At 40.5% G+C, this 24206-nt stretch overlaps 3 protein-coding genes across 5 annotated transcripts in view; 2 read left to right on the top strand and 1 right to left on the bottom strand.

Annotated features, from left to right (window-relative positions):
* Window positions 1–24206, bottom strand: part of gabrb3 (gamma-aminobutyric acid type A receptor subunit beta3) — a 62487-nt gene that overhangs the window by 34347 nt on the left and 3934 nt on the right. For both annotated transcript variants that reach the window (XM_026160179.1, XM_026160181.1), the window contains exon 2: window positions 16474–16901. In XM_026160179.1, the coding sequence (XP_026015964.1) occupies window positions 16474–16568 (95 nt within the window). In that variant the 5' untranslated portion in view covers window positions 16569–16901. The remainder of the gene's footprint in view (window positions 1–16473; window positions 16902–24206) is intronic.
* On the top strand, window positions 967–22089 carry gabra5 (gamma-aminobutyric acid type A receptor subunit alpha5). Of its 2 annotated transcripts, none has more exons than XM_026160184.1 (10): window positions 967–1372; window positions 2254–2338; window positions 2531–2649; window positions 3385–3452; window positions 4172–4392; window positions 8207–8289; window positions 15267–15410; window positions 17825–17977; window positions 18234–18445; window positions 19975–22089. In XM_026160184.1, exons 2-10 carry the CDS (start codon window positions 2256–2258, stop codon window positions 20275–20277), a joined length of 1386 nt encoding a protein of 461 aa, XP_026015969.1. In that variant the 5' UTR covers window positions 967–1372; window positions 2254–2255; the 3' UTR covers window positions 20278–22089. The 2 variants fall into 2 exon arrangements, with proteins under 2 accessions (XP_026015969.1, XP_026015968.1); XM_026160183.1 differs by lacking the exon at window positions 967–1372 and adding an exon at window positions 1419–1777.
* The window catches only part of gabrg3 (gamma-aminobutyric acid type A receptor subunit gamma3), an 84591-nt gene continuing 82458 nt past the window's right edge, over window positions 22074–24206 (top strand). The window contains exon 1 of the mRNA XM_026160191.1: window positions 22074–22213. Within this exon, the coding sequence (XP_026015976.1) occupies window positions 22086–22213 (128 nt within the window). The 5' untranslated portion in view covers window positions 22074–22085. The remainder of the gene's footprint in view (window positions 22214–24206) is intronic.

Here is a 24206-nt window from a genome sequence, read left to right as displayed (position 1 = left end):
GTAATTTTTTAAACAATTAAAATTAAGTTGGTTCAACTTAATTAAGCTTGTAGAGGACAAAGCAAATCATGTTGTTTGTACGTAAGGAATAGAGTTTGCCTAACTAGAGAACTCTTGTGGCATTTACGCTATAGTGGCTAAGCTGAAGTAACTTAAAAAGATCCATGCAAATTGTTACCTTAATTTTTTTACGTTAAGCCAGCAGATCTTTTTTTAGAGTGTAGGCTCTTTTTTCACAAAGACTTCTATAGACGAACCAAAAAGAGTCGCCCTCTGCTGTCCTTTTGAAACATGGGGCTTCAGCTTTACTGTTCAGACTCGGAAAAAAACACACTATAAAAACAGAGAAAAGGTTTATCTTACACTGCGAATTTTTGATAGTTTTATATTATATTGATGATATATTACGGTTTTATGTAACTAAATGTTGTAACATAGTATAAATGTATTATATATAATGAGGGACAAGGGTTGGAAATGAGCAATAGCTATAAACTGTGATGTGCAGCATTGCAGAGTTTCGTGCTCTATATTGGAACTATGTTGAACTGCATTGTCCCTTTTAAATAAATAAATTGGAAGTAGACGCATCCTTCTTTTTACTACAGTCTAGATACAGTGGGTACGGTGGATGTCACTGGATGTTGATAAAATACAAATAATTTGTAGTTTGCAAATACACTAGAGCACTGGAGGGGAGCAGTAGATCAGTGCAGTATACCATGAGTGCAGCTGCCTGTTAAAACAATAGAACAGCGTTGAAATGAAAATAAGCCACTTCTGTTTGTGTAGCTTTAACCTCACATTAAATAAGTAAAGCTTTTACGGCTAATATTGCTGATGGCTCTCATGCTGTGGATTATTACTACGGACACTTTGATTTTTGCCTCTTTTTTTTTGCCTCCCTCTGCCACCTCCCCCTCCCTTCCCCTCTCCGTCTCTCATCCCTCTACAGCATCTCTCCTCCGCTCACTGGCCACACATCCTCCCGCTTCTCTGCACGCTCGCCTGCTCATTTCGCACCAAACTCTACATTTGCACTCAGCTTTTCCTTTGGATACACTATTGGATTTTTTGCTAAGCTGGCTTTGTGCTCGCGGCTCCTCGGAGACCAAACTAAAGGATGGTCAGTCAGCACAAGTGTTGGGAAGCCTTTATTTTTTCGCTGCCAACCTTTTAATCGCTCTGGGGAGAAATAAAGCTCGCTGACAGTGAAGTCAGTCCACATCTTCTTCCTCTCTCTTTCCAACATACAGTTATTGTGCGCGGATGGAGGTGTCGGCCTTAGGAATTGATGCCAAATTGTGAACAGTGCAGTCTGCGTGTGTGTGAGAGACCTGCGGAGAAGTTTGACTGCGCATCGTCTTGTGTGGTAAGCTTTGGTAACTGCGTCTCGGCTCCTGTGCAGCACCGCGTTATTTTAGGCCACTACAGTATGAGATGTAGTAGCACGGATTAGTGAACAGGCTAGAAAAGAAAAGAGTATCCCCGAGGTCTGCTGCTGCTGATGCTGCTGCTGCTGATTACGAAGGACCCGCAGACACCGTCCTCCTCACGGGAGTTTAATCAGCTTGTAGAGATCTGTGTCGGACTTCAGATGATTCAGTGAAGAGTACCTTCAGTCACAGCAACACAGACGCGGGTTAAAAGAGTCCAGCTGTGGTGCAGAAAGGAATCTTGTAGATGCAGCACAGGTGGAGGCATTTCACCTGGATATACACGCAGCAGAGCTCACACAGCGCCAGTCCTTTGAACAGAGGCTTTTGCAGTGAGATGGGTGGGTATAGAGGGGCTCCAACAAAGAAGGAACTCACTGTTTGCATGTCTGAGCCGTGAAAGCTGCACTGGATATTTATCAGCTTTTCATTTTTTCTTGTCACACCTCCGCTGAAGGTCTGAACATCTGCATGTCTTACAGATGTTGGCCTAGTGTTTAGGAAGGCTGATGGCCACTGCGCTGCGAGATGCTGAATTGATTCTGTCACACATTTCCTGTAGTGGAGCTGTTAAAGATTTATTGAACCCATAGGCTTGGAGTGAGTGCAGAGTTTCTGGGGGACAGTGTGCAGATCATCTAATATTTGACTTAGTTTCCTCTGCCAAAAAAGGCAACATGATGTGCCAACAAGGTCACATCTCAAAAGCTCTCAAACGGAACTAAGTTCTGATTACTTTGAACTAAGAGTTAGCCCTGGCAGTAATAATAAAAAAAGGTATTCAAGTTTTAAACTACTGCGTGTGTGTCTTTTTCAGGAATGGGCGATGGAATGTGCTGCAGCTTTGCAATGAGGCGTCTGTGGTTCTGTGTCTTGCTTGCGAGCATCACCTGCCGTCTGAGGTAAGGAACTGACTCTTAATGTTAGCACACTGTAATGGCACATTTTTCACAGCTCATTGCTTAATAAATAGGAATTGATTGTTCAATATTTTTAAATAATTTTACAGAAAGTTAAAGGTGTTTATATGACATCCTTTTTTTTCTAATCCACCCGTGTCCAGGATCAGCTTTCTGTTTCTGTGTTTCCTCCAGCTTCTCCCAGGAGATAACTCCAAAAGAGGCAGAATTAAATGACAATATTACCATCTTCACGCGCATCCTGGACGGACTTCTGGATGGTTACGACAACAGACTCCGGCCCGGATTGGGAGGTAAGCCCAGCGAATGTTTAAACCTCGACACAAATTTTCTCCCCTCAGAGAAAAAAATGCTCCGCACCGCAACATCTGCCTTCTGCTCGGCCCAGAAAATTAGTCTGTATTCACGAGACACATGACGAGCTGTTATGACCTCAGCTAAGTATGATTTAATGGCACTGTGAAGTATGCAGCGTGCTACTGTGACCTTGAGAGAACCACTTCATCTCTGGTTGGACGGTGGGTCCTTTGTTCTGCAGCGACTGTAAAGTTAAGTTCCCATAAATTATATTTATCAAACTGAAAAACAAAAATCTGGTTTGATGTGTAAACACATAAACATTAAAATATAGAGAATGCCCACTGGCCCAGCTTCAAAGGTGTCATGCATTAATTACTGAACAATATGCAGGCATAAAAATCTTACCGTGGCTTAAACAGTATTAAACATAGCAGAGATGAAGTGACTTTTCAAAAGATGGACTGCAGTCACCCCATCAAATAATCCACGATATGCCATTTTTAATTTTATTTTTATTTATTTATTTTTTGTGGAAGAACCTAAATTTTACAAACCCAAATGTCACACTGGATTAGTTTTTCAGATAAAATGAAATTAGAGATTTGGCCTGTTAAACTTTAATCTCTGCCCAAAGAAGCAAGAACCTAGTCCCTCATATTTAGACCAGATGATGTTGTGGATGCTGATGTCTGCTCTGGAGGCTCACTGTGTTCTGTGTTTTCTTACAGAGAAGGTGACGGAGATCAAAACCAACATCTTTGTCACCAGCTTTGGTCCGGTCTCTGACACCGAAATGGTAATAATCACACTGCAAATATACTAAATGCATACATATTTTAAGTTAAAAACCTGGCCTTATCAGAACTTTAATTACAGAAATTACAAGTCTACTTTTTTACCGTCCTGTTCCACAGGTTTGAAGAAAGTGATCCAAATTGTGCCAGAATTGAACAGATTTAAATGTTTCCATTTTTCACCTCTTAACCACGATTCAGGAAATATGGCTTGATTTTTGCATAATGTTGTTGAACACACCAATAAAAGGCAACGATCACACATTCAGCTTGGTGAAGGGATCACACCTGAACCTAAGCTGCATGATGTTAGATTTCACTAATCACTCTGCTGCTCCTTCTTAACCCTCAAATGAGCCCGAGTGCGATCACACGTAACTCTGTTATATTTTACAAAGGATGACTTTTTATTGGCTTTGTTTGTGTTTCTCATGCCAAATACTGTTTCCTTTATCTGAAGCAAATATTCCATAATCTTCTAATCACAGTTTTTAGTCATTTTTATGCAAAAAGGAGTGAAAAAAAAACCTCACAAAATATATGAACAAAATGTACCAATTCCTGTAAGAACTGTGAACTATTGTTGAACTATTGTAGGAGAAACAGACAATTTCATGACTGAGCACTAGTTAATCATCATAAACTTTCTTTATTCCATCAATTTGTTTAGATGCATACGTGACTTCTCTCATATTCATGGGTCTGAGCTGTTTTCCTGCAGGAATACACCATCGACGTATTCTTCCGCCAAAGCTGGAAGGATGAGCGACTTTGCTTCAAAGGCCCGATGGAAATGCTTGCCCTGAATAATCTTCTAGCCAGCAACATCTGGACCCCTGACACCTTCTTCCTCAACGGGAAAAAGTCCATTGCACATAATATGACTACACCTAACAAGCTGCTGCGGCTGAAGGATGATGGGACTCTTCTCTACACCATGAGGTAAGCAAACGTTTTATCCAGCTTGAACTGAAAGCATTTCTTTTCCAGCCAGTCTTACATTACAAACCTTGACTCATAAGAGCTGGCTAGCCATGTTTAAAGATATTGTATAATCCAATTAAACCTGGAGCGATGACTGAAACCTCTATCAGTCTGCGATATTCCTTTGGTAATGGTTTTTAAGACCCCCGCTGCTCTAATACAGCCCACACATTTATACTCTGTGTCTCAGTGGTGCATTGATGCGTCATCATGTTGTCCTCACACTGTAAACTGGAGGTCAGGGGAACTGGAAATGTTTGCTTTGACCCAGTGCTCTGTTCTCTCCTCTACTATTAACTAACTCTGTCACCACGTCACAGAAAGCTTTACTTTGAAAACAGCACGAGCTGTTCGCAGCCCAGATTTCACATGCTCTGGCTCTTTCAAAGGATGCATACAGTTCAAGAATGCGTCTTGTTCTCAGTTTGTGCCGCCTTAACAACTGGAAAGAGATTTTTTCCTTGCATAAAGCATACTAATCCACTCATTATTAGTTCAGAGAATGGCTTGTGGATGCATAATACATTAGACTCTGTGCTGTGGAAAGAAATGTATTCTAGATAGAACCATCTCATTTACATCCACTTTCATTTCAGTGCTGCGTCATCATCTTATCAGGTCAATAAATCCTGCAAATCAAATATTAACAAAGGAAGTTTGAGGAAATGGACATGGCTGCGTGTCAAAAATCATTATTGATCCTCTTACTTTGAAATTGCTACAAATCTACAGCACATTTTCCAACGCAACGAGCCATTAGAAACGAGTTCAAGGCAGCCCATTAATGCATTTGTGTTCTGGGAACGAGGTTATTAGCGGAACATTTTAGCCATGTCTTACTCTCCTCTCCTGCGTTCGTCGTTCTGCAGTGTGCAGTGCCCCAGCTGCTGTAGGATGAAAAGATCCCTTAGAGAAACATGAAGGTTTCTTCCAGACAGTGCAATGCCACATTATGCACAATATGGCCCAAAACACGCAATAACTTCCTAATAATCCAATAACATGGACCTCGGTGAAATAACATAGTGAAAGCATCAGTCATCCTTTTAATCATCTGGTAATTTACCTGCACTCTTTTTATTGGTCAGTATGATTTATTAACATCTGTATGTGTTTGACTAACTAAATGATCTGATGATGTAGAAGTCTCAAAACAAAACGCTGTGTGTCAAACATGATTCACTTAGGAGTAATTAATCTAAAACAGGACAGAATTAAACACCTGCTGTTGTACCGATACTGTAAGTGCTGACATGGCAATCAGCAGAAACAATACCAGGATAATATTAGTGATGCTTTTACCTTACGTTTAATTTATTTAAACTGTTTTATCAATAATCTTTCTCAAGTTTTCCATCTATTTAATGCCATGAAAAGTGATAGTTAATGCATGTCTGTGAAGGTTCTCAGTCAGCGAGCTGACTCTGTGAGCGACCATCTTTGAACAGAGGCGGGGGTTTACGACACCAACTCTCTGCCATCTATAATCCAGTTTTGAGATCCCTTCCCAGACGCCTTAACGCCCACTCACATCCTGGGCCATCTGACCTCAGGAATTCGCATGATAAGGTGGGGCCAGGTTTCACAATGAACACACCCGAAACTCTGGCTGATTGGGACCCACGCCCAGTTTCCCACCTTGGCTCAGGCGACTAGAGGATCATCAGGGGGTCCTTTTGTCCCTCTGTGGGGGGGTTACTCCCACTAGGTTTATATCTGGGACTCTCCACCATTTGACCTTAGAACTGAAGAAGCTTCTCGGATGAGAGGTGAAACGTCTTCAAGCAACTTAAAGTCCAGACGCTTTTCTTTGCAAGCTCCTTTGACTACGATAGTTAATGCATGTTTTTGCTTTCAGAGCTGTCATTTAGACAGATTGGTTTATAAATCCATAAAGATGTTATTCTCTGTTCAAGAAAGGAGTGAAGCAAAAAACTGAAAAGAAGGACAACTATATTTTCCAGCATATGTCGCATGTTTCAATAACAACAAAACCTAAATTCAACTCCTCCAGTCAGATAATCGGCTGTAACAATATAACACAATCACCACTAGGGGGTCCTATTCAGACACAGCGAGCAGTGACAATTTTTTAGAAAGTATATTTTGCTCTGTGATGTATTCAGTGAATCCCAAGCTTATCTGTATTCATCTTTGATTCTCTCTCTCACATCGAGGCTCGTGCTCTGTGCCGTGTGGATTTTATTCACACGAAACAGCCGAGACAGCAGATGTGGTTCAAAATGAAGAAATCCTTCTGCTGTGCAGGATTATGACAGTCAACTAAAACTCAAAACTAACGTTTGCTGCAAAAAAATTGGTGGCAAAACTAAAAACTTTGAGGAAAAAATAAAATGAACTTTAATTTGATATTGTACTGCATATAAAGTAACTGCAGTAACTTCAAAATATTGCAGAAATATCTTCTTTAGTTTTGTCTGCCGTCAGTTTGCTCAGCACAACAAGACCGAGCAGGTGTCGTTGCACATTTGAATCGAGACTTTGCATTGCGTTACAATGTTTAATGCGCAAGTGTCAAAGTATTAAAAGTGAAATAAAAGTAATATAGTATAACAATATAAGAATATGTTATTTTAATGTGATTAATAAGCACATGTTTTAAATAATATCAGCACTGTTATAAAAATATATGGACATCCACATCTGTAGATTTCAGTGTGTTGTTGGAGTCTTGAGTCTTGTGTTTTTTTAGATATATAATTCCTTAGATTTGTGGAGGTTTGACACCTCACAAGATCAACTATGAGCGATAAATTGCACATGTACTCGCAGCAGACTGATCATCTGTTTCATAAAAGAGGGGTTCATTAAATGCGAGTGAACTCACACATTTTTACTCAAGAAAGGGAAAATTAGATATTTGAAATGGTTGCACAGATCAACTGGACTGAATGTGATTCATACACTTAACGGAGGTTGACGGCCCTGTTTGTGAGGTATTCTTGGTGGAAAACATACTATGATCCATTATTTAAATCAATGTGAGAGTCACAACCACACCTGGAATTGTAATGATCACCAAGTAAGACAAAAATACACCAGAGAGAGCAAATCCAACGTTTGGGTCATACAGATGAAGGCAAGCAGATCAGGAGCAGCCGTGGGGCAAAGTTTAGTAAACTTTCCTAAATGGTCACAACTAGACTACAACCAAGAAACGTCAAACAACGCCCCCAAATACAAAAGTAGAAACAAGGTGAATGTACACAAGAAATCAAGTTAATCAAGTGATCACAGGATTTGTATACTGAAATAGAAAATATGTCAAATATAGCACGTCCTGTTACCATGGTGCATTCATTTGAATAGTAGCAGCTCTCATTGTTCTCCATGTGACCAGCAGATGGCAGTGTTATATAAGACCTGGTGGTCCATTGGCTGCCTGTGTGGCTGAGCTGTGTTCACACTTTAGATCCAACATGAGCTCATTTGTTTCCCCGTTTTTATTTCCACTGAAGCTTCATTTGTGCATTGTTGTATTCCCACAGACAGGTGGCATCCTTTCTCCACAGACCAAAGCTCATCACGGGTCCCTCTGCTGGTTCAGATGCTTTTTGCTCTACACTGGGAAAATTGCTTTTCGCTCTACCGTTAATTATTTGAGACACTAATGAAGACAAAGGGAGATTTCTGTTTATAAATGGCTGTTTACAACATTAAACACAATTTATAATAAGGGGTTGTGTTTAATTGTGAACGAGGTGATCATGATAATGATGTAGTCAGTTCATTTTCTGCCTTTTTCTTTCAGGCTTACCATCTCTGCTGAATGTCCCATGCAGCTGGAGGACTTTCCAATGGATGCTCATGCTTGTCCCCTTAAATTTGGAAGCTGTAAGTAAATGCACCTTCAAGCAAATGCCCACTGCACATAATGAGTCTTTAATAATACAGGAAAAGGTGTGATGTAAATGTTTTATGTCAGCATCCGGAACTAGAGTGATGTTAAAATAGTTAGCAAACTTTTCGAAAAAGGGGGTACACCAGAAAGAAAAGCAGCATGTAGTTTTGACATGGCATCGGTTTCAGTGTTTTTCTCCATGCAGAGGGCATAGGGACGGATGAACGTTAGTGCGTTTGACAGGCCGTGTCCCTCAGGTGTAAAGCTATTGTTGCGGTGGTGCAGGAGAGCCATGTAGACACTGACACACTCCTCCTGATGAAGCCATTAATCAACATGTCAGGGCTGCTCCTCTGCACCCTTCACTGGCTCGGCTACATTTAATGGGAAATTTCTGAAACAGCTACCCTACATGCACACACACTGGAAGCAGCTAGAGACATAAACACACACACCAAATCTAAATTTACCACCAAGGTAACCTTAGAAATCTGGACATACTTTTGCACATGAACCGCCAAACCGCCACCTTCCACGTGACTTCTATGTTAGTCAGCTTGTCTCACACGGTCCAAAAATATCTGGGGAGCTCCTGTTCTGTAAGCTTCAGATTAGCATTTGAGGCTTTCCCTGCCACTGACATGACGTAGTGATCGCAGTCCTCATGAGTGCGCTTGCCGCATGCTGACACTTAGCTGCTCCCACAGCTACTTTGGTCACCTTACCGGCAGGTGAAACCAAGTGCAGGGATAATCGCAGCAGCTAATTAAGAGAACAACTGCTGTGAAGTTGATGAACTCTACTTGAAGTCCATCAGGGATCCCTGACAATCGAAACCTCCTCACAGAGGAGCTGTTCTTCTCATTTTTAGCTCCATATTTTTAATATTGTATGATTCACAGATCAAGGTTTTCTTCCTCATATCAAGGTGGACCTTAGTGCTACCCCTCCTCTCCATTCTAAGGCAAGCGAGCTTTGCTCTGATTGGCTGTCAGTCATAAACAGAAGGTTAAAACCGAAAGTAAGGGGAATGGCCATGTATCTACTCTCACTGACATCACACAGATCCAACAGTATAACACCCGTGATGAAATGAGTGAACTGAGATCAGTTGGCAGGCGGAGCTTTGGGCTCACAGGGGGTTTGTGTGTAAATACTGAGCCTTTTTATAATGCCAGTGTCCACTGGAACAGAAGATTTATGACAGGAAATAAGGAAATGCATAAAAGCGCCACTTTAAATTAATTATGTAAGTTTAAATACAGCACTAGTTGCTTGGTTTCTTGCAGATTTAGTGTAACAGACAAAGTCTATTGCATACAGCAGCTCATTGCAAATACACAAAGAAAAAACACTGACAATAAAAGTTGTAACAAAAAAGCAACAGAATCTCTTTAATTTTGTGAAGATTCTTTTAAAATTTGATATCCTTGAATGGAAAAATGTGAAAACCCATCAAAGGCTGAAAGCTATGTTAACCATCAGTATTAACTACAAAAATAAAATAAGTGGAAATCATTCCAAACTGTCCAAATAACACAAATAATTAAGCTCAACAAAAGCAGTGATGGAAGTGTGGCTGCAGTATGTATTATTGTAGCTTTGCTAAGTTGTGATCTATCGTGATGAAGGTGAAAGGCTGTGAGCTGTAAAAGTTAACGTGCGATACATCCTGTTTTCTCCAACTCCATTAACCCAAGCTAATCCTCTGACCTAATGGACAGCACTCACCCGTGAGCTCAAAGCTTTCAAAGCTACAGTAGACCTTTCCTTTGCTGTTGTGTTAATCACCTTTCATGGACTGAACTGTACAACCACCAGTGTCTGTGTGCCTGCTGTCGCTCATCGCTGTGACACAATTTAAAGGAAGTGTGTGATGCACAGAAAGCCTTTACCTGATGTAAATACACCAGAGCAACACGCAGGTCTTGTTTTGTGGTCACACTGGTGGCCACGTGACCATGCGTATATATCTTAATTTGTTTTAGTCACATTACACCTGTAGTCTCTTTGATTCTCTTAGTGTACCTCCTTACATACGACTTCCAAAATTCCAAACCAACTTTTGAAAAAGAGCCGACAATTCTGGTGAAGTTTTCGTCTACAGCAGTCGATTCACAATCTCAGTGTGTGTGCCAACTGTCGTACAGCCTTAATTACAATTCACTCGCCATAACAGATGGTTTCTTTTTGCCTGAATTTACAAAGATTTATTTGTACCTCAGTAAAAACGCCGTTAAAAAACATCATAATACAAGAAAAAGTCTAACATGGCACGCTAGCGTGCTGGACTCTTGCGACACTATTCTGTCCTCATGTTTGAGTGTTAGCATGGGAAAATGCTAATCTGGAGTCGTGTTCTTGCCGGCGTCTCAATTTTTCACAGCTGAAGTAATTGCTCAGATCATTCATGCACCTGTAAATGAACCGAAATGCAAATACAAAACAAAGTAAGACGAACGTTCTTACTCAGTCTGAAAGGCTGTTTTTTCTAATTTTAGATTACACTCTGGGTGATAAATAGAAGTGCTCCATGTTCAGATATATGCACACAAACCACATTTATCAGGATGATTTCTTACTTTCATTTGTCTCTTTTTTGCACTTAATGATGGGCAGAAAACACTATCAGGACCGAAACAGGGAACAGAGTCACAGTTAAACTGAAAATATGACATAAACCTTTGAAAAGGATGTTTTTAATTTGGTTACTAATAAATGTATTTATATGTCCACGTGTATCTGTATAGGTTTTAGACAGACGTAGGCCTGATTCTATTACTGTGATATACAGCTCCCGTTAACACTGCAGTTTATGCAGAAGCGTCTCAATGTTTGGGTCTTTTAATAAAGAAATCTCCTATGCTTAAAATATACTCACACGAGACTAGTGGCCTCGCCACCACCCGTCTGAGTGGTAATGAGTGTTTTCAACCCTTTGGGTCTCTCTGATTTTCTCAGGCATGTCTGAAGTACACTGGCTGCTTTATGGGCCACATGTACAGTGACTTCCTGTATGTAAAGATGTTTTACAGATGAAGTTTCTGAGTGTTTGAGCTTGTTCGCCGACTGTGATGAGCAGTAAGGTTTGTGGTTTTGTTGCAACAGCTGTAATGCAATAACATTTTTTTAAACTTTATAGCTGATATTTGTAATAAATGTTTGAATTTCTCTCATAGTTACCATAAAATAAAAATGTTTTTTACTATGTGGAACGAGCTGGTGAACCAAATCAGGTCCAAATCTTCCTACATATCTGTAAATCAATAACATAAAAACAATATGTATTTTTTGCATTATTTTAAGAGAAATGAGTGGCCAAGAAAATTTTCATATTTAACCTTTTTAAAGTACTATTTGCTGTCTTGTGTGTTTGTTGTGTTATGTAGAAGTGGCTACAGAGAATAAAGTGTATTCACTGTGAGCATACATTGTCATTAAGAACTGTAGTGTATCAGGGTTGACACAACGGAAGTGTTTCACCTGTTTTTAGGTTTGTTCACACTGACCTTTAAGGTACGCTGTTGTAAACAACCAACACCCCCTGGGGCTTAAAAAAAAAAAGAAAGCTAAAATCTGCAGTTCCTTGAACGCCCACTTGAGGCTCCGACAGTGAGTAAGTTCTAGTAAATAGCAGATACAAACAAAGAAACTGGAACTCAATCATAAAGATTTATGGAAAAAGAAAAGGGTGAGTTTTCATTACGAAAGCCAATATGCAAAAAGTGCTACTTAGAGTTTCCAGACTGCAGTGTAGTTTGATTTGGGGAATTACCATTAGCTTGAAGACTGGAAAGAGTGTAAAAGATGACAGTTTGTGGCTTAACTTTATTTTCAAGAATACTTTTAGTCTAAAGCAGCGACCTCTTTCAGACTCATAACCAGTGTGATCTACGGTATCTTGGGCTTTCTCTCCACTTTAATGATAACTCTGAGGTCAGTCTTTAGAACGAGGTGACAGTCCTCCAACCTGCAGGATGGAAAACAGCGACGTTGTGGCTGTTGTTTCTGAATCGTTTTTATATTTTAAGAAACTCTCTAAAAAAGCACAGACTCCTTTTCAGCCTGTGCAGAAAGCGGTTTTGAGCAAAGTGCCATATATAACCCTCAGTCTGTGATGACACTGGCTTAAAGTTCATTTTTTCTATTTTAGAGCAATGAATGGCTTAGTCATTATATAAAGGTCTTTTGTCTCCCAACAAGTGTATAAGCCTCGATCTACAGACAAAGCTCTCTGAACTGTTTAAGTGTGGGTGAAGTGTTACAGTAGGTGCAGCGCGTAATGTATTCTGTGACTCGGATGTACAAAGATTCGTTCGAGGCAACGCGGAGCCTCTTTAAGACGATAATCCACAGCCTGGTTGACTGGGGTCAATCTAAATTACAGTGAAGTCTTCTAACACCACAGTTGCTGGATTAGTGCAACACTGTTAGATTGGATTCTGCACTGCGGTACAACTGAGAGAGAAAGACACACAGATGCATCTACTGTACAGTACGTGTGGAGTTTGTACTTGGGATCGTGCGTGGGATCGCCGCCTTTGCGTTTTGCAGAGTTCACTTGTTTCTAAAACGAAGCTATGAATGAAAGATTGAGCTTGAAATGCACGAGGATGAAGAGGTAGTGGCAGCAAAAGGAAGAGTCTGACGTGTCACAGCAATCCCCCTCACTGTGCCACATATAACATCAGGGCGATTATGTTAGAGCCACACACGAGCTCTTGACAGCGACTTCAACTTAATCTCTGTGTAATGAAGTCACACTGGTGACTTTTCTTTCAAAGAGCTCTGGTATTATCACTATTTTAGCTAAGTAACTGACTTTCATCATGAGGACACTTTCGTGATAAATTAAGAAAAATGTTTTGCAAGTGTAGCTTTTGACACAATGAATAGAAAACAAAAATGAAGGATTTTCAGACAGAAGCTAAACAAATGGAGGTGCAACTATAAGGAAGACAAACAGACACTCTGACTCAGACTGAGGCTGTACATACACCAGAGGTAAAAAAAAAAAAAAAAAAAGACGCAGCTGAAATAAGTTAAGAAAATAAAAACGAAGCAAATTTGGACATAAGATACAAAAGAGTGAGGAGAAAGAGAGAGGAAGCTAACTAAAAACAAACTCCACAAAATCATCGGTAGATAAACCTGACAAGGAGTAAAGTAAACATATAAAAACACAAAGAGATCAACTTAAAGCAAAGAAGAATGAAGAACTCATAAAGAGTCCATAAATCACATAAATCATTCTCGAGAAGAAAGAAACTATGAACTCAAAATCCAGGGACTGGGGCCCTTTTAGTGCATCTGCATGAACACTGCTGGATATTTGTGGCACATTTTGGATTTCTGGATCATACTCAGTAAGTTAGCATTTGTCAGTCATTTGGAACTTTTTTTTGCTTTTCCTGTTAAACAGCACCTGTATCTGAACATTGACGTGACTAAAAATGCAGCTCTTACATAATTTCATTCACGTAACATGTCATTTATCAAACTCATCTTTGCTTAACAGGAAGTAAAAGCTCACAGGGGACACAAAATAATATTGTGAACATGCACCGTGGGTGGACGGCTCGTGTGGCATTAGGACTTTTGTTCTTTTTTTTGTTTGTTGTTGTTTTTTTTGGGGGGGGGGGCTTATGTGTGCGAGTGTGTTGTTTAATCCATGACATGACATTCATTCAGCAGACCGTTTATTTCTGTTCTAATAATATATTCGAATCCTTTCTGAAAGCGTCAGAAGCAGTCAGTCACTTCAGCGTTTTTCACTTTGACGGACAGGAAGGACGAAGCAAACTAAAGTTAATGACAGACCCACTGAAACAGCTGTGCTACTCTCACGCTTGCATGCTTCAGAGTTCCTTTTATTCATGAAATTAAAGAAATATAAATGATGTTGGCAACATAAAGGTAGTTTCTGTAATGAGGTTTGGAGTTTAGTCATCTCAAACCTCTTTGAGTCTTTGATGGACTCTGTGCAGATGTCTCACCTCAGCGATATCACTGATGGTAGTTTTATAGTTTATTACAGATATTCAGAGTGCCGTGTTTAAAACAAGCTAAGTAGCAAAGCCAGCTAAAATAGTCGACACGAGTAAGCGTTATTACAGGCTGCTACAAAGACATGCATCGCTGCTGTAGTGTTTAATGCACGTCCAAAAAGTCTCCAGTTTTGGTGACTGAATTCTAGGATTTTACTTAATTATTTACTTACTACTGAGAATTAATTAGCAGGCATTCATGTCTGTGTGGCGCTCCTATAAACTCTGTACCCAACCTTGGCCACTTTCTGCTGCCGAAAGAACACCACGGCCAACATATTAGCACCGAGGCTTCAGAATGTAGAGCTCCAAAACCAGTGAGCAACATCACGATGTCTTTTATCGAGTCTCCACAAAGCTGCAGAGAATGAACACACTCTTCACCTGCAGTTAATGAGTTCAGCCATGTGTCCACATTTTAAACAAATCGTGTTTTTGATCACAACTCAAGAATTCATTCAGCAGTTATTATAAAACTGGAAGACTCGGGGAGTTTATGTAGAAGGTTAAAGGTCAAATCTGGACATAGACATTATCGATGTTTATGTTATTTTAAAGAATTGTTCCTGAAGCAAAGAGTGATATTAGTTATTGGACTGTTTCTCATAAATGGGAGATTCAAGAATATTTTTGCGATGTAATTAAAACTGAGTCCAGGCGAATATCAGATAAGTTCTTTTTTCTCTGATGAACAGTAAGTATTGCGTTCAACGCCTAATCTGAAATGTGTAGGTGTTGAAAAGTCCTTTAAATGGTGTTTTAAAAGTTTGTAGTGTTTTTTTCTGTCCTTTTTTGTTTGCCCTGAAACCAACTGTGAACATGGCGGTTAATGAAACTGGATAAAATTACTTCCTGATATAAATCCAAATAAAATTGAAACAAAGTCTTAAAAGACTGCACATCTTTGTGTTTTGTTTTCTTAGATGCTTATCCGGTCTCGGAGGTGGTTTACAGGTGGACCGAGAAAGCGGCTGACTCGGTGGTGGTTGCGGAGGAAGGGTCCCGGCTCAACCAGTATCACCTGATTGGTCAGGACGCGGGCACAGAGGACATCTACACCAGCCGAGGTAAAGCGAAGAGTAAATGGACTCAGATTACAGATGAACCATCCCACAGCATCACACACACGACCTCTTACGTCTTAGCTCTCGCCGTTATTTCCCTTCTTACTGCAGCGGTCATACCCCAGCTTCAGGCTGTGTTAAGCCCTCACTTCCACCCTATTATCCGTGTTATTATAGTGTTCCAAAGATATTGTGTGAAGAAACTGTTTTCAAATCAAGCAGGATAGAGACAATGAATGAATCACAAGGATTTGAGGATGCCTCCCACACATAGCCAGCTGTCTCTGCAAAGAGAAGAGATAGGATGGTGCTGGGAAGGGGAGGGGGGGTGAAAAAAAACCACTTATCCGTGGTCTGAGCCATTGGGTCTGTAGGGTTAATCCGTTTGCAGGCCCATCAGTTGTGCTTTTACTAAGTGACGTCACAGCGCAGGGATTGGCTGCTGGAGTGGAGGCATGTGGGGTGGGGGGCAAATGGCATCTGCTTAATTCTGTTATGTAAAGAAGTACAATAATACAATTCTGCTGCTTGTTGGTGGAGAGTCTGTCACAGAGGAGGAGTTCCTATAGTGTGATGTATACAGAAATAGCTATCTTGATCCAGTATCTGCCGGTGCAAGCCGGTGTTTACACTGGCTGGTGTATGAAAAGTGAACACTTGTCGAGAGGCACGTCACATGCTTCTTACATGGTAAAAAGAATAAGCCAGCTATGCTTACACAGGAGGAAGACCGAGACTCAGTAACCGATGAGATTCTGCCATAGACAGCAATTCTGTCTTTACACACCCCTGCAGCTCAGACTGGTTAAAGAGGGCAGACACACAAAGCCATCGTGTCCTTAATTAGTATCACTAATCTGGGGTGCAAGCCCTCTTTAACAAGCCGAGAATAGCTCAGCAAGGTGCTCACAGTGAAATGACCTTTGACCTCACAAGCTAAGCTGAGGATGATGTGAGAAGAGGAGGAGGAGCTGAGCTGAGAATACTTGTGATTTCACTTGGTTAAAGACACCGGGTTACAATTAAAAGCGGCAAAGCTCAACAGATGGTTTCGAAATGTACTCACCAGTTGACCAACATAGCTGCGTTGTTCTCTGCTATGAATGGCAGTTCTCCACAGACACTCCAAAAACCAAACAGTAAAATCCACCACAACTGCATTTTTTCACGCCTCGGAGATTTCCATCCACTTCCAATCCCAGCAGGCGGTCAGATCAGAGCGGGGTTCGCCCGGCCGTGCCACCACGGAGCAGGGCTGCTCACTGCTAGTCCTCGGAGCGAAGGCAGCACAGGTGCCCTTTTCATTAAGAACATGATGCTCGTTGTTGCATCTCACAAAACTTTCCTGCGGTCCCTCTCAGCCCCCCTCTGCTTCAGTCATCTGTGCACCTGCTTGTAATCACCGCTGATCCAGGTCTGTTTTAGTGTTCTCGCTCAGCAAAGGCAAGGATGTACGTCCCCAATCAAAGGCCTGGCCTGACAGAATGGGATGGACTGTCTTTCACACACAGAGACACACACACACACACACACACACACACACACACACACACACGCATGCATGCACATAGAAAGAGAGAGAGAGGGGGAGGAAGCGAGAGAGAGATATACAGGATGCAGATTGTGACAAGGGATTAGTGAGACAGAAAAATCGGATTTTGCCAGGAGAAAGCAGCAGTCATCTGTGGATTTTCTATAGTTTATCAGACTCCATGGCTCAACAGGATTTTTGGAAAAAAAAATAAAAAAATCCTTCAAATGAAATCTTCAGTTGGTTAACGAGATATGATGAGTTCCCCACAAACCTTTTTTCTTTAAATAATCGAATTCACACATTTGGATGATGGCCAGGGCATTGTCGGGTGGTTTGATGTAGAGCACAGAGTGCAGAGTGACGATGTAGCAACTGCTCACAGGCCACATGTTTCAGGAAAGGTAAAAGGTCTCAGAGATTAAGGGGTCAGACGTGATACCCGACGCAAGTAACTCCTAACATACATGTGAGAAAAATGTATTTATAAACTATGTGTTAGGAACCTCTGGCCTGCAGTGGTTCAGCTGTGGTAGGCAGAACCAAAGTTAGTGGAGACCAGAACAAAAGCTAAAAGAAGACGGGAGGTTGGACCAGCATTCTCAGGTGGCTAATAACATGACTTCAAATAGAAGGTTAATGCAACTGTTTATCCTAAAAGTGTTGCACTGATAGGTTACAGTGCCCCCAAGTGGCCAAAAGTTTTTTTTGGTTAATTCGTTTTTTTGTTTTGTGTTTCCAAATAAAAGAGCATTTTAAATATAAATGCCACTTTTCTTTGTGTTGTTTAGAAGTTTTTGCTCAGTTTTACTCCATGTTATTTTCTTTAAAATACGGAATTGAGTAACTAAAATAACTAATTGCTAATTTCTGCTGTTTTCCACAGGTCAATACACCGTGATGATGGCTCACTTTTACCTAAAGAGGAAGATCGGCTACTTTGTCATTCAGACCTACATGCCTTGCTTCATGACTGTAATCCTGTCACAGGTTTCCTTTTGGCTAAACCGCGAATCGGTGCCAGCACGGACCGTGTTTGGTACGTTTGAAAAAAGGAGAGAAATCAAATGAATTCAGATATTTTACATAATGTTAGCAAATTTCATGTGCTGTGGGAATATAAAGCTGGGAAATGAGTGCAGTGAATATTCCTAAATGTCTTTTTCTGTGACTCGGCTTCACAATCTGCCTTTAATACTTTGATACGTGCCCTGTTTTTATGACTTAATCTGCTGGAATAGAAACTGAAGAGCAAGTGTGGTGAGTAAAACTGACCCAGTTTTCTGCACCACCAGGTGTGACCACAGTGCTCACCATGACCACTCTCAGCATCAGCGCTCGAAACTCGCTGCCTAAAGTGGCTTACGCGACTGCCATGGACTGGTTCATCGCGGTGTGCTATGCCTTTGTCTTCTCTGCCCTCATTGAATTTGCCACAGTTAATTATTTCACCAAAAGGAGCTGGGCGTGGGATGGGAAAAAAGCAATGGAGGCCCAGATGCCAAAGGTACGTGCTGTGCTCCAACCTGCCCTCGACTCACATTCTTGTTGATTAACTACAGTGGAATTCTTGGAACAGGAAAACTGAAAATACATTTTCAGATCTTGATGTAGTTTTTAAAGTCAATATTGAAGGCTGGAAAATTGATTTTTTTCCTCACATAAAGTTGGCCTGTATTCTCAGTGTTACAGCTGGTTGTTACAGCTCAATATATTTGATAGAGCCAAGCTCACTTTATTTAAAAATAAAGGTCCTGTAAAACAGCGGTCCCCAACTCCAAGGTCATGGACCGGTACGGGTCTGTGAATCGTTTGGTACCGGGCCGCGAGAGTTGAGGCTCGGGTGTGAAATTTATGGTTTTCAAGGTTTTTATCATTAACTCGGTTTCTCTGGGTCTTTTCCCTTGTGTTATGAATTGTTTTTGTCTTAGTCGTATCATTTTCATTTGTTGTATTTATCTGCGACATCTTAAAGGCTGGTTCTTGAAAATATTGTCTTACATTAAACCGGTCTGTGGCGCAAAAAAGGTTGGGGACCGCTGTTGTACAACATGCCTCTGTTAGGGGATCCCTTGATATGTTTGAATGAAAAACTAACTAGTTAAGACATAATGCGTTGTGTGTAAATTTACTGCATGTTTGTGTGTAGCCCATAAACTGTATATAAAAGACTGTGATGGTTTGGGTTGGTCTATGAGGTCCTGGCGTGAAGCCTTAACTTGATTTTGACCATCATCTTGGTTTTCCGCATTAGTGACAGGTTGGTAGGGGCTGATGTGACAGAGAAACTGAAGACACTGATTTGTTGTACATATTGACTCTAATAAAGACCATGATTTACATTATCCACTTATGCTGTGTTAGATTTGACGTGAAACTAGCGCCCGACACCATAAACGCATCAGAAAACATTTACTGAGGTCATATGTCAAATAAAATGTTCTGTCATTTTCCCAAAGAAAATTATCGCCCCCTGCTGATCATTAGAAGAATTTCAGCTTCAGCTTGTCCATCTTTTATATACAGATAATGGTTCAGGCAGTACATTTGGCTTGATTAGGAGGAGCAATTACACAGCTTTCTTCTTTAGTCAATTATGTTTAAATAAGTTATTATCAGTGCTGCCTCAGTGGAATAAAATTGGTGAAACGCTGAAGTTTGTTCACGGTATGCCAAACCGTGCTTTCATCTGCTGTGGGGAGAGAGAAGAAAAAGGGGGCGCAGTGAAAATTTTTATTTCCCAAATAATAATAAAGTAAGAGATGAATTGGGCGATGCGTAGAAGTTGAAAAAGCCGGATCAATATCTCCTCTGCTCAGTGTGCCGGTGCTGTGGCACAGTGCCAGTTCATTACTGCCCAAGGACGTTGATCCCTGCCTTCAGATCTCACCAGCCATCTTTTATTGTTCACCTTCAGCTCTTGTGTATGTGTGTGAGTGCCTGTGATATTATCCACCTGTTTTATTATGTTCAATGATGAATGTGCCACTTTTTCTTATGCATATTGAATCAATGTTTTATTTTGCTTCTCTACAGAAGAAAGACCCTTTAACTCTGTCTAAGAAGCCAAACAACAATTGTTCAGCTGGTGTGAATTACACAACCAACCTAACGAAGGACGCGTCCATCTCAACTATTTCAAACAGCACGGCTGTCCAGCTCAAACTGCCTGAAACCAAGGCGCCAGACCCCAAAAAGACTTACAACAGTGTCAGCAAGATTGATAAGATGGCCAGGATAGTGTTCCCCGTGCTGTTTGGGACCTTCAACCTGGTGTACTGGGCTACGTATCTCAATAGGGAGCCAGTGATCAGCAGAGATCAGCAGAGAAGTCCTTAGTCCTTGAGTCATTGACATGTTTTTTAGCTAGTTCGATAACATTGCATGTGCGTTGCTTCAAGAACATTTTGCCATGTTTGCTTAGAGTTTGTACATGATTAAAAAAAGCTTAATTTGTCACACTTTACCACTCAGTTATTGATTCGTTTCTGCCACATTGTGATCTTTTAAATTTTTTGGCATTTGGCATTTATATTTTCTCCTTGAGTCTACATTCGATGATGGCTCAGCAAAAGCCAAATGCTATGCAAAAGATGCACCTGTGTTATTACTCGAACTCGGCTTTTTTCTCCTTTGTAACTCGAACTTTGTACAAATGGGCCGGAGGTCCGGGATTGCGAAGCTGGGCCCGGGCACATGGAAATTTGCTTCCTTGTTAAAAGCAGATGAATAGCCATGCTTAATATGTTGCCTTCAGAGTGTGATAACTCATTATGAATGCACTGAAATCCTCTGCTATTACATTTATCAAAAGCCAGTTTTTCAGCTTTTACTTGAACGTTTCTGCTTCTTGTTTGCTTTCGCTGACTTTCTCCATTTCGTACGGCGAGTTCTCATTTACTGTTTTGTTCCTGTTTCCGTTGGTCCTATAAAACGGGGGACGATTTAAAGCTAACGTGATAGTGGCAGCTTCTGTTACCAAGTCCTCGTGTAGAGAATCCTGTATGTATGCAAGTGTGGTAGTAGTTTGGGAAAAATGTATATACGCTCAGCTTTTAGAAAGGCACCACTAAGCCAGTAAGGTTCATCTATGTAAAGCATATACAGCACCAGTATTACTCTAGTCTAGCGCTTTATTGACTGGATTAGGAAATGATCCAAGTAGCTTAAGCTTTAGAGATGTTGACATTTTTTTTAGGTTACTTTGTTGTTTCTAAGCTTTGATAATAACTTGCAAATATTATTAACCAATATCTGGTTGCTTTGAGCAGAGTCACTCTTTGTCATGTAATTAAAAGACTGATTTGAACTAATCAGGTTATCATGAGAGACGAGGGTCTCAGTGACAAGTGTCTCATCACATTACATTAAATAAAATTCCGATGAGCTAAATGAATAATTTTATATTCTGGCAATATTTTATTTGCTTTCTTGTTGAGAGTGTAATGAGAAGATTAACGCTGCTCTCTCTGTGCAGTAAGTAGTGACGCTCTCCAGTGTTCAGACCTTATCTTAGCATAAAGACTAGAGCTGGGAATGATGTTTATTTCATTCTGATTGGCTACATTGGGGAAGTCTGCTGAAGGGCAGCACCTGGAGCTTGTAAGCTGTGCACATTTCTTTACAGATTACCATGTAAAGAAATGTGTGATGAGCTGATGTCGGCTTTTGGAGTTTCATCATAGTGGTTTGTGTTTTCTATACAGTCTATGTTTCACGGGCAGGAAAACGAACTTTGAGGAAACTTTAAGTTTTCCAAGAAAATGAAACAAACAAGCCGAGCCAATCTGGCTGTTTCCTTCTACTTTAAGTCTTTATGCTAAGCTAAGATGACCGACCCCTTTCTTTATATTTGTTTCATATGAAATACATTTCACATTTCTCATCAACCCTTTGCAAGAAAGCCATTTCCCGTTTTTAAAAGGTACTATTGTTTAAATAGAATATAATGTGATGCCCTCCACAGCAGCTGCATGCTCTACACTCACTTCAGCAGAGTTAGTTCTGCAGACTGAACAGAATCATGTGACTTTATGCCTGCGTGGCCTGCCACTACTTCATTTGTTGGATTCATTTGAGATTTTAGATACATACTGTACTGTTGTTTAAATGCAATGATCTGAAGCAATAAATAATGCTCATGAATAATGACCTCTGCTTATTGTAGTGTGTTACCATCCATCCATTCTCTTCCACTTATCCTTTTCAGGGTCCCAGGGGGTCTGGAGCCTATCCCAACTATCTTAGGGCTAGAGGCAGGGTATACCCTGGACAGGTAACACATAGACACAGACAACCAGTCGCACTCACACCTATGGGCAATTTTGAGTTTCTAATTAACCTATCCCCACTAACTGCATGTCTTTGGACTGTGGGAGGAAGCCAGAGTACCCAGAGAGAACCCATGCAAACTCCACACAGAAAGACCCCACCATCAGACTCGGCCTGATGGTGGAATTAAACTCAGGACCTTCTTGCTAACCACCGTACCACCACGCTGTTCTTATTACCATTTGATTCTCATTTCATTCAGATTTTCTTCATCTGGTTAATGTTTTTATTTATTTGTTTGTTACGAACACCTTTTTCCATGGGTACACATCTGCGTCTGCTAAAGCTTCCCAGACTCTATCCGACTGCTTTTAGTTCCAAAATATCAGCGATGATAAAGCATGAAAAACCTTCATCATCTCGGCTGTAGCATTGCATGTATGGAATGTAATCTGATGAGTGCAAGATGCTTAATCAGTTTCATCCGTTCATATAAATACGCACATTGAGTGAATAAATTTTTTGCTACATCGACGTGGTGAAAGAGACGATGGCTTAATCTTGCTTGATGGAACAACAACTGCATGTTCCTCTGCTCCTCCTTTGAATACATACATCTATATCTGGCTCGTGTAGCAGTCCACTTGTTTGTTAAATCTATCGTGGGGGTCTCTGTGGCAGTAACATCTGGCTCACATCTGTTCAACAAGGATTTAGCTCTGTTTAAGTTGCTTTTCCCGTTCAGCAAGGCCATACTCTAAGTCACAATAAGCTGTCACCAACATCACATGTCCACAGCATCAAACCACACTCCATGCTTAAAGAATGTGTTATTCCTTCTGTCCCTTTATGCACACATTTTAAATGCCAGACTAAAGAAAAAGTGACATTTTCTTGATGAACTGGGCCAGTGGCACTCCCTGCAACCTGTAGGTCAAGCTAACCCATCATGTGAAAGTCATTAGCTTTGTTTAAGGACAACATGGGATTCAAAGCACTGATTTCTGATTTGATTTTGTGGCGCTGTATACTATTGATAGCAGCATAAACACGACAAGTAGATTTCTCCCTTGGTGGAATGGATAACGCATCCGATCACTGATCAGAAGATCCTAGGTGCACTCTTGGCCTGCTCTGCACTTTGAACGCTTTCCCCGGGTTAATCAAGGATTCTGGTTATACAGCATCAATGTATGCTAAGACTTTATATTGGAAGAGCCTTACAAACCCAATAACTCTTCATGACTAAACTCTTAATAACAGTGAGGAGGAAATGCATTTTTAAACAGAGGAAACCTTCAGTCGAAGGAACTGAGACAAACGGGATTTGAGCTGCAGTCACCTGACTGAAAGTCAGGTACATCTGTGTTTCCATCACTAACCTTCTCACGTTTCTACAGGTTATATCAAAGCTTTTTCTCTAATATTGACTATCACAGGCCTTTAAAGCCTGAAACATGAAATAATTCCCAGAAAAATCTTGATTTTTAAAAGAAATCAAATGTTTATTGATCCTTCTGATGAAATAAAATAATATTAATGTATCAAATGCGATACACTTGACTTTAAAGTGTAGGCTGCATTCACGTTCTGTTATAATAACCATGAATACAAGTTTGCAGCTTGGAAATAGCATTCAGTTGCAGAAAGCATGCAAACCTATCTTCATGTTCAGCCCTTTAAAACTGTTTGTTTGCAAGCTCTTCTTATTTGGTTTGGCACAGTTCATGGTGGACAAACATCAGAAGTGGAAACTATTAAAAGTTAAAGAAACTTACTGTGCCAAGTAAAAAATAAACATTCTTTTCATTATGCATACTGTATAAGACATGTCTCCAAAACTGCTTGGTCATAGGACACATTCACTGTACCTTATGTTCGGGCATATAATGCAGCTACTTTTTCATCATACAAAATATCTATAGCCCGTGCTTATAGCTCTCTGGTGTAAGTTGATACATGAAATGCTGAATGTGCATTTTGATTAGAAGATTCAT

The sequence above is a fragment of the Astatotilapia calliptera genome, chromosome 23 (assembly GCF_900246225.1).
Source record: "Astatotilapia calliptera chromosome 23, fAstCal1.2, whole genome shotgun sequence".
Lineage (NCBI taxonomy): Eukaryota > Metazoa > Chordata > Actinopteri > Cichliformes > Cichlidae > Astatotilapia > Astatotilapia calliptera.
The sequence above is the reverse complement of the archived record's forward strand: the minus strand, read 5'-3'. Positions and strand labels throughout refer to the sequence as shown.